Source organism: Trachemys scripta, chromosome 2, assembly GCF_013100865.1.
Source record: "Trachemys scripta elegans isolate TJP31775 chromosome 2, CAS_Tse_1.0, whole genome shotgun sequence".
NCBI classification, from domain to species: domain Eukaryota; kingdom Metazoa; phylum Chordata; order Testudines; family Emydidae; genus Trachemys; species Trachemys scripta.
The window spans coordinates 105,493,219-105,510,268 of NC_048299.1; the positions used below are offsets into that span (position 1 = coordinate 105,493,219).

A 17,050-nucleotide genomic window follows, 5' to 3' on the forward strand; every position below is an offset into this window, starting at 1 on the left:
AAGAAAAGAAGGAAAATTCCCATCTGGTTAATCTTCGATCTAGGAGATTTTAGTAATTCAGTTGCTACTTTAACTCTTATCTTTAGTAACTGTAGGGCTGCATTCTGGCCCAGACTGTGCATCCACATAGGAACAGAGATTTGGTATGGGCATACAGGGATCATGGGTGCTGTACAAACTGCTTACTCTCTTCCACCCAGAGCAGGTGGGAGAGAAATGGACAGACTTTTGATTCTGTCCCTCTCAGTACACACTGGCTACTGGAACTGAGCAAGCATGGTGGGGTGAGAGGTAGTAGTCTGCTGCTGATATAAGTCATCAGCAAATCACTTCTCCCTGGAGCAAATCGGGGAGCAAGAAGGAAATTGTCTTCTGGAGCCTGGAATGCTCCTGATGTCACAATCTAATCTTCGTATAATAAATAACCTGCACAAAGCCTGGATTCGTTTCTTACTCTGGAAAATGCACTTAGCATTGTCCTCTGCCCCTTTCCCTTCCTTTGAATGCCTCTCACAGATTACTTTTTGTTTTTGCTTCATTTTTCCCCTTCCTTTTATTTTTCTCATCATTTTGTGTATGGATTAATATACAGATATGCTCTTACTTCCCAAGATGCTTCTATGGTTTTCTGTTTTTTTTATTTATTCACAAGAACTCTGCATAGCCATGTTTCAGAGGAATTAGTTTTCCATGGAATTGCAAAAAAAAAAATCTATCATAATGCGAATAACAAAATGAACATACCTGCTGAGGTCCCACTGCAAAATGTCTGGCTGCATTTCAGTGCCACTATGCCCAAAGGAAAACAAACAGCTCACTCTGAACCAAACATACCCTTAAAAAGTAATGTTAATATGCTTCTCAGCACTCTCATACAGCTAATCTTGTCATGTAGAGCGTGCTGAAAACTAGATGAGCGCCAAAACAAATGAGGCTTTCCTATTTAATGATGAATGGTTTTGGAACAAAATGTATCAATCCCAGACAAAAATCATTACTGAACTGGAGATAAGATAAGAAAATATGTATTAATAACTTGCAGGGGGTGGGGAATTAATGGAACAGTGTATTTTTTAAAAACACACATCGAAAAACCTGGAAATCAGTGTTTGCATTTTACAAATATTAATAAAATAAATAAATGCCCTCCTATGTTACCACTCTGAGAACACTTCATATGATATAGGTGTGGAGAACTGGGGAATATCTGATTTATTTTTCATGAATGGGGAGTGGAGTGTTTGTGTGATCTGTTACTTGCAATGGAGCTAAATCAAAGAGGTGGTTAAAAGGACCAAACAGGAATGGCAAAACAATAACAGGAATAAGAGTCCTGGAGGGAACAATGGGGAAGCTGTTAACTGGGGAATGTGACTCCATCCAGGTTTAATCTTCCCAACACTAAGGCTAGGTCTACACTACCCGCCTGAATCGGTGGGTAGAAATCGATCTCTCGGGGATCAAATTGTCGGGACACGACAATTGATCACCGAATCGACGCTCTTACTCCACCAGCGGAGGTGGGAGTAAGCGCCGTCGACAGGGAGCCGCGGAGGTCAATTTTGCCGCCGTCCTCACAGCGGGGTAAATCAGCTCTGATAGGTCAAATTCAGCTACGCTATTCGCGTAGCTGAATTTGCGTATCTTAAATCGACCTCCCCCCTGTAGTGAAGACCTGCCCTCAATGTAGAATCAAAGGAGGACATTAAACCATTTGTGGACCCTGGGCCTAGAAAAAGGAGAGGGGTCAGGGGAGCTGAGAGAGGCTTCCCAGAGAGTGTCAGTGAGTTCTGACAAGGATGCAAGGAGACACCCAGACTGACTGAGAATCAGGGTCTATAGCTAACAGGTTACAGCATGGTGCCGAAGAGAAAGGGGGCACCAAGGCTAAGTCATGTCTCCCAAGAGGCTTGAGGGGAACACCAAGTATAGGCTCCCAAAGGAAAACTCCTACAGGCACCAAGCCCATTGATCCTGCTAGATATCCTTGTTGGCAACTGGAGGGGTGTAATCTGGAGACTCTGTCAGAGAGTGGTTGGACTGCATGGTTCCATCCCAAAGAGAAGTGGAGGCATGGGCCTGTCACTGGAAAGGGATCTCAGAAGGAGCAGTCTACCCAGGAGCCATAACTCATATGGACATATGAAAAATTTTCCTGAAATTTGGCAGGTTCAACACTTGATACACTGGTGATTGGGTCTAAACTCCACAAATTTAAGGAAATTTTAAAATTCATATACTGTGGTTGCAGACTTCATAAACTACATCCACCATGGTTTGTGTAGCCTAAATGCAGGAGTACGCTAGGTTTAAATGTCTGCAGCACACAATCTAGGTGGTGAGGGATTAATATGTTTCTATGATTTCTGGTGCCTAATGTCAGGCAGTTAGGGCCCCAGTCCATCAAAGCACTTCAAGTATGTGTTTTATTTGAACCTGTTTAAAGTTAAGCACTTGCTTGGGTGTTTTGTTAAGATGGGGCCTAAATTAGGAAGTCTCAGGTAGCAGCTGGATAGGTCTTTTACGTTTATGTAAAGTGTAACTATTGTTGTTAGACTATCCTACTTATATAGCATCCAAGAATCTCAAAGTGCTTTATAAATGTCCGTATTTTTAGTTTCACAATATCATTGCATGGTAACCAGGCATCATTGTAAATAAACCACAGATGGATTAAGAGACTTGCCCAAGTTCCAAAAGGAAATCTCTGGCAGAGCCAAGCATGTCAGTCCTATGTTTGAACCACAAGACCATCCTTCATCTCTTAAGAGTCACCGTGATGTTGGTGTTGCTGTTGTCTAAGGAAGAGTGAATTTAATCTAGTTTCTTTGGTCAAATAGGTGGTGAATGATATACACATTTGTATGTCCAATTTAATCCAGTTTGTATGTCCAGTGTAGCTGGGGCTACGCAGCTCAAGATCTCAATTTTGAAGTATGATGGCTAATATTTGTCTCATGTTTTTGGGCAGGGGTGTGGATGGGAACGCACAGGCAGAGTTAAGGTTGTTTGGGGAGGGCATTAACTCCACTTTTTTCATACTTTCCAACATTTAGAGGTTTCTTTCAAATGTAAACTTTGAATTTCCTGGCTTCCAGACATTTGTGTTTCTTAGAGATACAGAAGAGATCCAAGCTCTAAGCAAAAATATATACAGTGGTTCGGAAGCCACCCTCTTATGATAGCAAAAGGTAGAGAAAATAAGCCACCGAGAAACCAGTCACTAAGTAGGGAGAAGGAGTAGCCAGGCTTTCTTCCAGTGCCTCTCCCTATTATGAACATGGGAAAAGAGGAGAGAGTGCCAATGACTGCTAACCTAGGAAGGGGAAAAACAGATAGCCTTCTTCCGATCAACTGGAAGGAGTGTGACACAGACCCCTGTAGCATACATCTTGCACCTCAGATCTGACAAAACTCATACATCATATTAATCCATAAAGAGTAATGTGTAAGGTATCTATAGAGAGCTCATCAAGTATCATAATCATTGCGAGATGTAAGTATGAGCAATAGTTAAGGAATAAGGTATCTATGTTTAAAGAATGCTTTACAGACCAGGAGTAGAAGTTAGTCACCAAGAGTTAACGTGTCTCAGTGATGGCCCCATTCAGGCAAGGGGGAGTTATCACCCCATTCAGTGATGCAATGCAAGGCTCAGTCGTTTGGCCTTATGCAATACTGAGACTCTGAGTGAAAAACCATCAGAGGCAATGACAAACAATAGAAAAACTTAAAGGCAAAAAAGAAACTTTACAGCAAGCCAGGGGTTCTCCCTATCTGTGAATAGAAACAAAAGGCTATTTTCAGTATAACACAGAAGAGGGAGAGGCACTCCATGTCCATTCACTGAGAAAACCCATTGGAAGCAAGGGGGTTTCGTGAACATTTGGATCCTGGTTTTTATTAAACCAGCCAGATCTGCAGTAGACTGAACTTTGGGGAAAATCTGCCTTATTGCATAGGAGAGGTAACTATTGATAAGTGTAGACCTAGGTTCGAGTTTAATGCTATTGTTTTGTGTTATAATCACTTGGTTTCATCAGTTTCTCCCATTTCTAGTTACATCTGTATTCTTTCTTAAATAAGTCTGCTTTTGTTTTATCGTAAGTGCTCACAAGTGCCGTGTGGTTTGCAGGAGTGGTGGGTTAAGGTAAAACTGGTAAATTGAGGTACACTGCTTCTTTGGGGGCAGAGGATCTGGAATTTCTGAGAGTAGCCAGCAACAGGGGCTGGATATCACAGGGGTACAATTCAAAGGGGACTCGGATTCTAGGGTGCACCTATTGTTAACCTAAAAGGTGAAGAAAAGGGTGACATAACCCACAGGAGAGGGCTTGGGTGGCTAACAGGTTGGTGGTGTCAGGGAGCTGACACCCAGCTAAGCACAAGCAAGTCTCCCTCACATTGGAGGCCTGGGGCGTAACAAGGTGACTCAGTGTCATGGGTGCCTGAGAAACATCACTGGGAGGGAGAGGAAGAGAGAGCTTCTATCTCACTAGCAGGTGGGTGAGGGGCTAAGAGAGAGAAGCCAGAGCCAACCATACAGCCTGTCTTTCCATTATTTGGAATAACAAGAGAGCCCTCCACCTCCTTCCATGCAGCCAGGGGAGAGCTGCTTTATGGTTCCATTGAAGCAGAAGGATACATAGTGTCATATAACACCATGATTTAAGGGAAAGAAAAAGACGAAAGTGTGATAGAGCATGGCCTTACTTTGGAATTTGTCTGAGAGAGAGCAGCAGACAACTCTACTTAAAACTTTGCCTTGGTTCTATTGCCAGTTCTATTTGTGTGCATTTGAGTGCATTGATGAATAAATGCAATGCCTTTTCTGCAGAAGATAACAGCATCCATTAATTTTTTCTTTACTAAAAGGAAGCAGCAAGTTGATTGCCATATAAAGTACTTCCTTATCTACCTTCATTTACAGATCATCTTGTCATTGCTTAAACAATACCATGCTTTGATCATACTATACTGCCTAAATATTGCTCTTTGTCCTTCTCTGTCCTGTCCTTCGTCTTCCCTGAAAGACCGATGAAGAGGAGGATATAGAGGTATGGTTCTTTGAAAGAGCATGTCGTTTCCGCATCCCCTGTGTGCTGTGAGATCTGATTCTAACACAAATATTATGGAATGCTCAAGTCCATTAGCTCAACTGGAACCATGCACGGTGACTTTCATTCTTATGGCTTTTTGGCTCTATCTTAAGACTGTTTATAAAGTAGCTTTAACAATGAGTTTAAGTGTTCTCCTACAAATCCTGATTTGGAGCCTTAATTACCTGAAACTTCCTTTCTCCAGTTCCCAGAATCATTAATTAAGTTGATAATTCCCTTAACTATGCAAAACTTCAATAATCTGAGTGTCATGGGGAAAACTTTGGATGAAGGTTCCCATGACAATGGGATAATCAATGATGTGCTGTCTATGCACAAATCTTTATTTTATGAGCAGTTCAAACATCTGTCTACAGAGATGAAAAACAAATTTTGCAACATCTGCATTGTGAATCCCAAAGAATTGAACAATGGAATAGTTTGTGAACTTCTTAAAATTCCTCTTAATACATGAGTCTGGAAATAAATGAATAAATAATGTACTAGCTGACATACCTGCTGTATTCCCAGTGGAACAGTCTATTGTTATGGACAGCATCTCATTGTGTAATGCATTCTTTGTTCAAAAATAGCTCACTCATCCAGTTCAACTAACCAAGCAATTTGATTGGCTGAATGCCCAGTGCTTCATAATGACAGTCATTTGCACAAGGTCTAGTCTTTGAGGGTAAACAAAGCATTGGCATTTGAAAATGAAAGATATGTAGGAAGCTACTTATCTGGGACCTCTTCTTCCCCAAAGATTATAACTTAATGTCTGGATGGGGCAGAATATGAGGAATCACCCAGGGCATGATGATTTGAACCCATTAGATGGAACAATAAGTGCTATTGAATTAACATTTGTGCAAAAATATTTGACTAATGTGTGTATTTTAACTAATGGTTATATGATGATAGTCTCCTTTGGTTTTTCTGTGACATTTTGTATCTGTTAACTTTTCAACTTACTGCCAATATTATTTTTAAACCAAGACTGGCATGCACTGCAGTAGAAGTTTATCACTAATATTTTTTCTAAGCTTTATTTTCACATATGAGACTCTAGCACTTATACGTTTTCTTCCTCCAAATGAGGCAAACTGATATTTTTAAAACAAATTCTAAGCATGCACCATCAGCAGTATATCTCAAATTAATATATTTACCTCACTCTTTGTAAGGATCATTGCTTTGTTATTTGGTTAACTTACAGTTCTAATCTGATCAATCATTTTGTTTAAATAGTATCATTCTCACAGTAATTTCCAGATCAAATATTTTCAGCTTACAAGTAAAACAATGGGGTTTTCCTAACAGCCAGCCCTGCAAACTCAACGTAGGCTCTGAGAGTCAAGCTGGGTTCTTTCCTTCTAAAGCATCATCACTAGTAATAAAGGTTCTATGGATTTTCTTGAGTGCAACTGATTGGCCTTATAATAAGGAAATTAATAAACAATCCTGTTTATGATGCAAAAGGAGGAGTAACATTCAACACGCTTTCTCATATCTGTGTTATGTCTGCCGGGCTAACAGGTGTGAGGAGAAATTATTTTAGCCCCTGGTGCTTGCAAACATGACTCTGAATACAACACTGGGGCAGGTCTGTTGAGTAACAAGTTACCATTTTTATGTAATCACTTTTCAGAGTAGAAACATACCTTAAATATTCTTTCTGACAGTAAGAACCATGAGAGTAAGTGGCACATTTTAACCTTAGCATCCATAGGCTGAAATAGATATATAACATGCTCCTCCTCTGAAAACATCATGCTCCCTTAAAAATGTTTTGCTCTGCAGAAGTTCTTAGAGATCATCTGATCCTGGTGTATGTTGTCTGGCTTCAATCCTAGACAGGTTTCTTCTGTAACTGATGAAACCTCAGCCTGCTGTCACAATACTTTGTGTTATGTATGTGCAGCTAATTTAGAAACTGTTTCTTAATGTTGTCTTGGTAATACAGAAATCATACACAGATTGGGTGAGTGAAGGGCAGATTCCAAAATCGGTTTAAGGTTTTGTTTGTTCTTCTTACTGCCGCCTGCAATTTTTGTGCTCCAGCCATGAAATTATTTGGCAACATTTTTTCAGTGTTGTTCTTAATGTATTTTTAACTTACTGTAGGTAGTTGCTATTAGAACTGCATGACTGTTATCTGTAGATATGCAGGGGCAGGAATAGAGGGGGAGGTTAGAGACAGCAGGAAAATGTCTCCTTTCATGGACAGTGAAACTACTTCTGCTCTGCCAAGTTACCCGTAGTTGATCATAGAATCATAGAATCATAGAATATCAGAGTTGGAAGGGACCTCAAGAGGTCATCTAGTCCAACCCCCTGCTCAAAGCAGGACCAATTCCCAGCTAAATCATCCCAGCCAGGGCTTTGTCAAGCCGGGCCTTAAAAACCTCCAAGGAAGGAGACTCTACCACCTCCCTAGGTAACGCATTCCAGTGTTTCACCACCCTCCTAGTGAAATAGTTTTTCCTGATATCCAACCTGGACCTCCCCCACTGCAACTTGAGACCATTGCTCCTTGTTCTGTCATCTGCCACCACTGAGAACAGCCGAGCTCCATCCTCTTTGGAACCCCCCTTCAGGTAGTTGAAGGCTGCTATCAAATCCCCCCTCATTCTTCTCTTCTGGAGACTAAACAATCCCAGTTCTCTCAGCCTCTCCTCATAAGTCATGTGCTCCAGACCCCTAATCATTTTTGTTGCCCTCCGCTGGACTCTTTCCAATTTTTCCACATCCTTCTTGTAGTGTGGGGACCAAAACTGGACACAGTATTCCAGATGAGGCCTCACCAATGTCGAATAAAGGGGAACGATCACGTTCCTCGATCTGCTGGCAATGCCCCTACTTATACAGCCCAAAATGCCGTTAGCCTTCTTGGCAACAAGAGCACACTGTTGACTCATATCCAGCTTCTCGTCCACTGTGACCCCTAGGTCCTTTTCAGCAGAACTGCTACCTAGCCATTCGGTCCCTAGTCTGTAGCAGTGCATGGGATTCTTCCGTCCTAAGTGCAAGACTCTGCACTTGTCCTTGTTGAACCTCATCAGGTTTTTTTCTGCCCAATCCTCTAATTTGTTACAGAACAAACTTACCTACTCCTTACTTAGCTAACTTGATTCATCTAGTGTGCCCATCACTGTGGTATTTGAGTCCCAATGGCAGGCCCTTACCCAAGGTCACACAGCAGGTCTTTGTTTCACACCCTATGCTCTGATGGAAAAGGTATGAAGATTAAAGCCCATATCTATGCCTCGTTTTTTTGAGGATTTTATATTCACCTGGATAGTCCCTTGTCCTTGTAGCTATCAGGGTCTGTTCTCTTGGAGAGAAGTGGATATTGCTCCTCTCTTGAGCTTACCTGTACTACAAATGAGTCCAGGCAAGCAAGGATCTCTGATTGTGTGTCTACTGCTCAGTGTGTGATGTGTGGCATATTTTCTTTACTAGTTTTATTCTTTAGAACTAAATAACTTCAGTAAAGAAATTAGAACCTCTCTGACCACACACCCCTAGTTGTCACCTATCACCCCACACTGGAACCCGTATGGGGTATCATCAAACAACTACAACCCATACTCCATGGGGACCCCATCCTGAAGGAAATCTTTCCTGAATCCCTTCTTCTGGCCTTCAAACAATGCTCCAATCTCTCCAAACTCATTATCAGAAGCAAGCTCCCCATACCCAGGACACACCAACTCAAAGTAGGCGCAGACCCTGCCAGAACAACAGATGCAAAACCTGAAAACATATTTCTGTTGCTACAATGATCAACACCCCCCACAACACACCTTTCAAGGTCCATGGGTCCTACATATACCAATCACAGCATATAATGTACCTCATCCAGTGCATTAAATGCCTCAATAGCAACTATATGGGTAAAGCCAGACAATCACTATGCTCTCAAATGAACTCACAGGAAAATGATAAAAGACAAAAACACCCTATCACCTGTGGGTGAACACTTTTCTCACTCTGCAGCTGACTTGTCAGTCCTCATCCTCAAGGGAATGATTTTAAAAACAAGCCTGGGAACTTAAATTGATAATTTTGCTTTACACTAAAAATCATGGACTGAACAGAGACACTAGATTGATGGTTTATTACAACAATCTGTAGCGCCACTAACAACCCCCTCCAGCTGCTACTCCCACCCCGCTTTGCTCCTTATGACTGGAGCAGTGTTAAAGGGCCACTTCATCCTGTGTGATCCCTTGAAATATGTGTTAACAATTTATGCTAAATTATCTGTTCCATCTTGTAATTAGCTGTGACGCTCTGTGTACCTTTCCTAGACCCGAAGAAGAACTCTGTATAGGCTCAAAAGCTTCTCTCTCATCAACAGACTTTGGTCCAGTAAAATATATTTCCTCACCCACCTTAGCTCTTTAACTTAGATTGTGTCAATTAAACAAATTCTTTTTCTTTCTGCAGTCTGGAAAGTTCTCCAGCAACTCCACCCCATCTCAGAGCCAGCCCCAGGGTTTGCAGTATGCTGAAGATGCAGCAGAGCACGAGAACATGAAGGCTGTGCTGAAGACCTCCTCCGGCAGTGGGGAAAGCACCACTGCGCTAGGTGTTCGCACTCGAAGCAGAGCCAGTAGAGGTAAACGCTGTGCTTTTATTTTCTCAACTCCCTTTGGGCATTGTCGTTAGTTATTGTGTGTACTACAGTAAGACGTTGAGGTCAGGCCGCCGAAGTGGGGGGCTGACAATCTAAATAGTCAGAAGAGAAAAAGCAATTTTTGTTACCCCCCATTTTACAAATGGGGCACAGACCCATGGAGTGGTCTGCCTAAGATCAGGCAGGTGGGCAGTAGCTGAGACAGTGGGAGTTGCAATAAGGAATAATGACCACTTAAAATTGACACACACACCCCTTCCTGCATGAGCCTGGCTCCCCTTTAAGCCACAATTTGTATTCCTCTGATCACTGTTTATTATGAAATATAGATGAGGTAAACATAATTTTTTCCAATACAAGCAAGTTGAAAGTAGCCATTTGGCCACAAACTGTTGCTTAAAGGGCATCAAATCTCATGAGGAATGGTGGGGAAAGAGGAGGAGAATTTGCAAAGTTCTTGAAGGAATAAAAGAGATTATAAATGTATAAACATTTCCCTGCCATTTGATTTATCCTACTGCACAGAACTGCTGTTTGTTGTGGACACATGAGTCTACACCAGGGGTGGGCAAACTTTTTGGCCCGATGGCCACACCTAGTTTAAAAACTGTATGGAGGGCTAGGTAGGGAAGGCTGTGCCCCCCCAAACAACCTGGCCCCTCCCCCTTCCACTTCCCATCCCCTGACTGCCCCCCGGCCCATCCAACTCCCCCCCCGCTCCTTGTTCCCTGACCGCCCCACCTCAGGACCCCACCCCCTACGCCTATCCAACCCCACCAGTTCCCCATCCCCTGACTGCCCCCTCCCAGAACCTCTGCCCTATCCAACTGCTCCCTTCTGAAAACTGAATCCTGGGAAATCAAATGTTGTCCCAGGCTACAGTGCGCAGACCCAATATTCTGACAGAGGAGTTCAGTAGTACAACCATCTCTGGCAATGAGATATCTTCATGTCTTCTCCCTCATGTGATCCCCTGGGATCTCTATTCATAGGAAGAGCAGCAAGCAAACCACTTCCTTATTGCTGAATCATTTCACAGATAGTGGGCCCATTAACTCATTTTCCATTCACATTTTTTCTTACAGCTGTGGTTTATCAATTAATCAATCAATTAATGGTTCTGGAGTACAGGGCATTAATTCTTGGTGGTAAGGCCTGCTCTTCTTGGTATTCCTTTCCCTCGTGTATGGAAATCTTATCCGTTACTGATTTCTCTTGGTACTGCTATGCCTAGACCCTGCTCTGCTAGAAAAAACATTTTCTATGTATTTTATTAAAGCTTTGATGCCTGGCTCCAACAGCCCCAGTTTAAAAAGCAGGCCGAGTAGCTAAGATACAAAGAAGTAAACAACTCAAGCTGCTCTGCAGCAAGCTAAATAGCTGCCGTAATTCATTAAGTGCTAGTGAGCAGTGTGTCCTGTAATAAGATTCAGTTCCTGTTGGCTTAAAGAATAACAGAAGCGGTGGTAAAGTGAGCCAGACAGAAGCCTTTTAGGAGCCCTGTCCTAATAGAACTGCTGTTGACAGGAGCCTGGAAAAAAGCAGCAGGACACATTGCTAATCAAGACTCTGCTATTTACTGTCAACAGTGAGGTGCCAAGGGATGGTCCCATCACTGATATTTTTTTAAGCTGACTGTGTTTACTGAGCCAGCTCTTTTGGAAAGCTCATTGTCATTATTCTTCCGACTGACTAACCTTCAAATTATTAAGAAAAACAAACAATAATATCTAATGGAGAAACCCAAAGATGTGCCTGATGGAGGGCTCTGTGCAACAGGGAGGGCTATAAGTTCATGGATCTTTTGGGTTCGGAGACATGGCTCTCTGGGTGTGTGTGTGTGTGTGTGTGTGTGTGTGTGTGTGTGTGTGTGTGTGTGTGTGTGTGTGNTGTGTGTGTGTGTGTGTGTGTGTGTGTGTGTGTGTGTGTGTGTGTGTTTAACCAAAATTGCTTATATAGCTTTTCAGTCTGAACATTTTGCCAACCACTTTTGCTTTTCTGCTTGTAACAGAGCACATGCCCTTGTGCCAGGATATATCCAGCCATGCAATAAAAAGGTGATTTCTTCCTTTCAAAGGGGAAAAAAACGTCTTGAACCAAATTCTTTCCTCCATTACATTCCCTTTGTGCCACAAGCGTGGAAGCAGACGTGGTATAGTCTATGCCATCCACACTGGCTCCAGTGTAGGGAGCAAAAGGGGATGTGAGGAGAGCATGCTGCATTCCAGCAATCCCCAGCTGGTGGACAGTCTCTGGGAGACTATTGCCAGCTGCATAGTCTAGAGGGGAGCCATTAGTTTAAAGCCAGTGCAGAACTCCCTTATAGCTCACACTCTGCTGGTGCTGCAGAGTAGCTGGGGCATTATCTAAAATGTTCTGTAATGGGTAGACGTTTTTACTCTGACAGATTTGAAAAAGCAGTCACTGAGCTGCCTGCTGTCATTGTGCAATGATCCAACTACAAACAAAGGTGATGTGTGAGGGATACTCTTTTTCTAAGAATCCAATTTGTTCCAGGCCGTATCGGTTCATGGAATGCTGCTGGTGATGATTCACCTAATGCTACAGATGATGCAGCTGATGAGATCATGGATCGCATTGTAAAGTCAGCCACCCAAGTGCCAAGTCAGAGAGCAGTGCCTAGAGAGAGGAAGCGGTCACGAGCAAACAGGAAGTCATGTGAGTACTGCTGATAAACTTGTAGCAATGGAGAGGAAAGCTGTCTGTCCATCTATCTCTTTTCATATGCACATCTGTATGTTTATATGTATGTGTATAAATATGTAGGATCAACTCCTTAGCTTGTGTAAGTCAACATAACTCCAGTGATTTCACTGAAGTCTGTACATTGAGGATCTGTCCCAAAATGTTTCAATTTAAAATTAACATTTAAACTTTTTGGTGATAAGCTATTAGCATTATTTAAAATCCACTTAGCATTTGGAAAGTCTAGAATTAGCTATTTTGCTCAGGCAAAACAGCATAAAACATAATGGTAAAAATACTCTATGGAAGTCAGAATTAATATCAGGTGAAGAAAAGCTTCACGGCTTGAACCTGGCTTCCAATATGTAGATAATATTGCTGCATATTTGATAAAATCAGGTATTGGGCATACAAGCCCATACCTATTCTTCTTCTTCGAGTGCATGCTCATGTCCATTCCCGTGTAAGTGTGTGCGCGTCATGTGCACTGTCACCGGGAGCTTTTTCCCTCAGTGGTGTCTGTCAGGTCACCTCCAGCGCTCTATATAGCTCTTTGTGGCACTCTATATAGGAACCTGCTGACCCAGCACCCCCTCAGTTCCTTCTTTCCATACAGTCCGCTTGTTGTTGAACTCCGAACCCACCTCCAACATTTGCTTGGGAGTCACCTACATGGGAATGGACATAAGCACTCGAAGAAGAAAAAATGGTTACTAACCTTTCCGTAACTGTTGTTCTTTGAGATGTGTTGCTCATGTCCATTCCTGAACCTGCCCTCCTACCCCTCTGTCGGAGTTGCTGGCATGAAGGAACTCAGGGGGGCCCTAGGTCAGCAGGCTTCTATGTACAGTGTCATGAAGGCATGACTCCAGAGGACGCCAGAGTTGACCTGACGGATACCACTGATGGAAAAACCTTCTGGTAACGGTGCCTGTGGTGCGCACTCACCTATGTGGGAATGGACATGAGCAACACATCTCAAATAACAACAGTTACTGAGAGATTAGTAACCATTTTTTACTGTACAGTTACTATTGTAGACAATGAGCGTCTATGTACTAGAGAACTGAACAAGTCTTTAGTAGGAAAAGGAGTCCAATGTGTAAAAGTGCTTTAATGTTTCTGTGATCACAGTACACATCAACAGGGTACTGCAATCAGTTAAAGAACTCAAATGGAAACTAAATTAACTTGCAGTGAAGCATTGTGAAGTAATAAAAAAAATGTATTTGTATATGTATATACAGAATACAAGATATGCCCTTGGGTAATTTAATTCACTCTACAGACAAATGGCATTGTGTCTGAACTATAAAAGGTCACTGTCCAATGTATTATTTCACAACTTTAAACATCTTTTCTTTATTGTTGGTACAATGTCCTTTTGCAAACTCGGAAGTAAAATCTGTCTACTTATGGTAGAGCAATTTGTCTGCAAAGCAGCCACAAAGCTGGTTTAATTTATGTTGGGAATTAAAGGAAATCCCGTTGTAATGCAACCCTCCAGTGGCACAGAGCTGCCGTAGTCACCCAAGTTTGAGAAGTTTGGCTTTGATGTTTATTAAATGCAGTAGTTTAAGTTGCGGTAGTCTTTGCAATATTCCCCATTCTAAGCACGGAGAATATTGGAAGTATCGTGGGAAAGGTGAATACCAGAGGAGGGTAGAAATTAAGATTTTAATCATATTAACTGTCTGTGGCTTTGTGACCACCTCTCCATCCATTTTTTAGCATTTCCAGGAAGTTAGAACAAAGAAGAGACAACAACAGTGAGTGAAAGATCACAACAGGCATACTTTTTGTGGAATTGTTCTAGCTAAGTTAACCTTGTCGGTGATCAAAAGCATTCTGTACAAACAGCACTTGGCTTTTATTAGCTAGCATATGCCAAAAGCACATTCACTCTTCCCAAAGTGCCAAAAGAGGCATTTTTGCATGCGGCAACTTCCTCGGAGAAATTAAAAATGAAATAGACATTCTGGTTGAATGAGCAAGCCTTCCAGCAAAGAAAATGAGCTGACACTGGATTGTCTCTTTTACTTTCTGTCACAGAGTACACCACAGCTCTCAACAGCATATCCACTGCCACCACCTGCTGCCCCACTTGCACTTGTGTTCTCCATATGTGCTGATTGCTGTAGGTGACTCATGCATATCAAACAGATTCCCTGTATGTTTGCATATTTTTGTGGCTTACCCCATGCTACACTATTTCCTCTATTAGCAATCCTCTCCCCACACACACCTAAAAGCCATATGTTCGATGTCTTTGCCAGGCACCTTTCTTCCAGGGAAGCACTTGCTACAGCAAAAAGGATAATAATGAAAATACTATATATTTTCCATAGGGCTGGTTTTCATTTATGTTTAGTGAAAACATCAACAGGGATTAAGGACTCAGTAAATGTTTAGGCTGGGACTGATTTCCATTGTAATTTATCCTGATAGATTCCAGCTCTCTCACTTGTTTTGTCTTCAAGGTCTCGGCTTGCCTTTTAAGTCGACTACAAGACAATTTCAAAATAAATGTAAAGTTCGGTAGTTTAGCATAAGGCACTTCAGAAAGAAGAATGTCTGGAACTGTACTACTTCAGTGGTAGTTGATACACCTGGATAATGAATGAATAAAATGGTTTGACTTGAAAAAACACTGAGCTGAGGAGATAATAAGACACCTGCATTTTCTCCCCAAGGAACTAAGCAGGACCCAAACAATATTAATGTAGAATTTAAGATAAGAGAATGGGAAAGGCTACTCTGACCGCTGAACGGTCAAGAGTCTATGAAAGTGGCACAGATCTACAGGAATATACTGGAAACTAGAGCTTTAGGTGGTTTAGTGCTGCAGGGTTAGGTTCCTTTGTTACGTAAAGAGCAAAAGACACAATAGTTGGTTGTTCTGACCCATAAGGGTTGGCAAGACCCATCCCTACACATACACTCACAGTGAAAGCGAGGAGGGTGTATGTTTGGTGTTCCATCTAACTCAAAATGTCAAAATGAAACTAACTTGAAAGTACCAGCTTGCACAATGTTTGTACTGCAGCCATGTAAAACCATACATTTCTCAGGGTTTTAATGCAGAACCATAAATATGCTCAGGTTCACTTAAAGCTTAGCAAAGTTTTAGGTGAACTTGGACTGAGAAGTTTGTGTTTCTAGCAAAATTGGAAACCCAAATGAGTTATGCATGACTGTGTTGCAAACATTTCATTCGACTCTACCAAATACCTTTCATAGACAAGGTGAGAGGATAAAGAAAATAGAGATGAGAAATTAGTAACTCTCAGTCATTTAGAATCAAAAGAGAAATAGAAATGGAGTTATGGAAGAAGCAAGCTCTTACTCAGACATTGGGTGAATCTATTGGGAAAATAATATATTTTGACATTTGTTGAATTAGGTCTTCCACAAAGTGGAATGAGATAAATTGTTGGATAATGTGGTCATATTCGGTATTTAAAGATCAATATTTAGATTTTAATGAAAAGAAAAGGTCAATTCAGAGCAACCGAAGGAGCCATACGTTGTGGGAAGGAATAAGGCTGTGAAGAGTCCATCGACGATACATGAATGGTAATTCCTGTATCTGCTCTACAACCTCTGAAGATATCAAGGGTTATTGATAAGTGCAGATCTGGCTTATAGGGCCATTGAAAACATATAAGAAGGAATTTGTTGAGAAGGAGCTGAAATGGAGAAGATGGATGCAGTTAAACTAAGAAAAACTGACTTCTGCTGAGATATACTGTAACCGTATGAAGACTGTGTTCTGAAGGTGAATATGTGAAAAGAGAGCCTGTTTCTGAGGTACCTCCGACACATTAGAGGTTTCGCAAGATAAAATCATATATACACAAGTCCAATGACAACTCAATGTCATTACCACGTGATGGTTGTTCTGTGGCCTATATGACATATGTATTGGACTGGAGAACACATGAGAAAACAACCTCACAATCTGACATTCTCATTGGAAGTCTTAACAGAAAGCCCAAGGATTTAATGAGCCACAGAACTGAATTACCCTGTCTCATCTCTAGAGATGGTCCCCCAAAGTCGGGGTTGAGGCACATTGCCATGGGAAGCTTGCACTGTTCCTTCCTCTGATGTGTCAGTTCTGCATATAAATAAAGACTCCTGTCTGTAGGTGTTCTCAATTCAGCATGTTCCACAAGCATTAAATAAAAACTGAGGGGTGGACATGTACTATTTCCATTGTTTTAGACTGACAGCAGTTTTCTGTGTGAGAGGCTTTTTATAACATTATTTAGAGTTGTCCAACCCAGCAGGAAAATAGAAAATAATATAATTATGATTATCTGGTTCTCCCCTAAGGTTGGGATGAACTTCAGAAATGATACCATAACAAATTGAATATGAGGGAAAATTGGAAATGGTGATGTTTTAAGAATCACTGTATGCGATAGTCCAAATTCCACTGAACACAGTCCAGCTAGTAAGGAGGAAAACTGAGTTAGTTTTAGCAATTTGCAGAAAACTGTTATTGCAGACTTTGAAGCACTGGGTTGTAAGGAATAAAAAATAGAAGTTGCAGAATGAGAAGGGGTCATGGAGATCTGAGAAAACTATAGGAAGGAAT

At 41.7% G+C, this 17,050-nt stretch overlaps 1 protein-coding gene across 10 annotated transcripts in view; it reads left to right on the plus strand.

The window, feature by feature from the left end:
• FHOD3 (formin homology 2 domain containing 3) overlaps positions 1–17,050 on the plus strand; it is a 644,613-nt gene that overhangs the window by 609,341 nt on the left and 18,222 nt on the right. For 6 of the 10 annotated variants that reach the window (XM_034761355.1, XM_034761349.1, XM_034761351.1 and 3 more), the window contains 3 exons: positions 5,034–5,057; positions 9,552–9,723; positions 12,259–12,420. In XM_034761355.1, the coding sequence (XP_034617246.1) occupies positions 5,034–5,057; positions 9,552–9,723; positions 12,259–12,420 (358 nt within the window). Of the gene's footprint in view, positions 1–5,033; positions 5,058–9,551; positions 9,724–12,258; positions 12,421–14,178; positions 14,217–17,050 lie in introns of all 10 variants that reach the window. The other 4 variants (XM_034761350.1, XM_034761357.1, XM_034761359.1 and 1 more) reach the window with 2 other exon arrangements.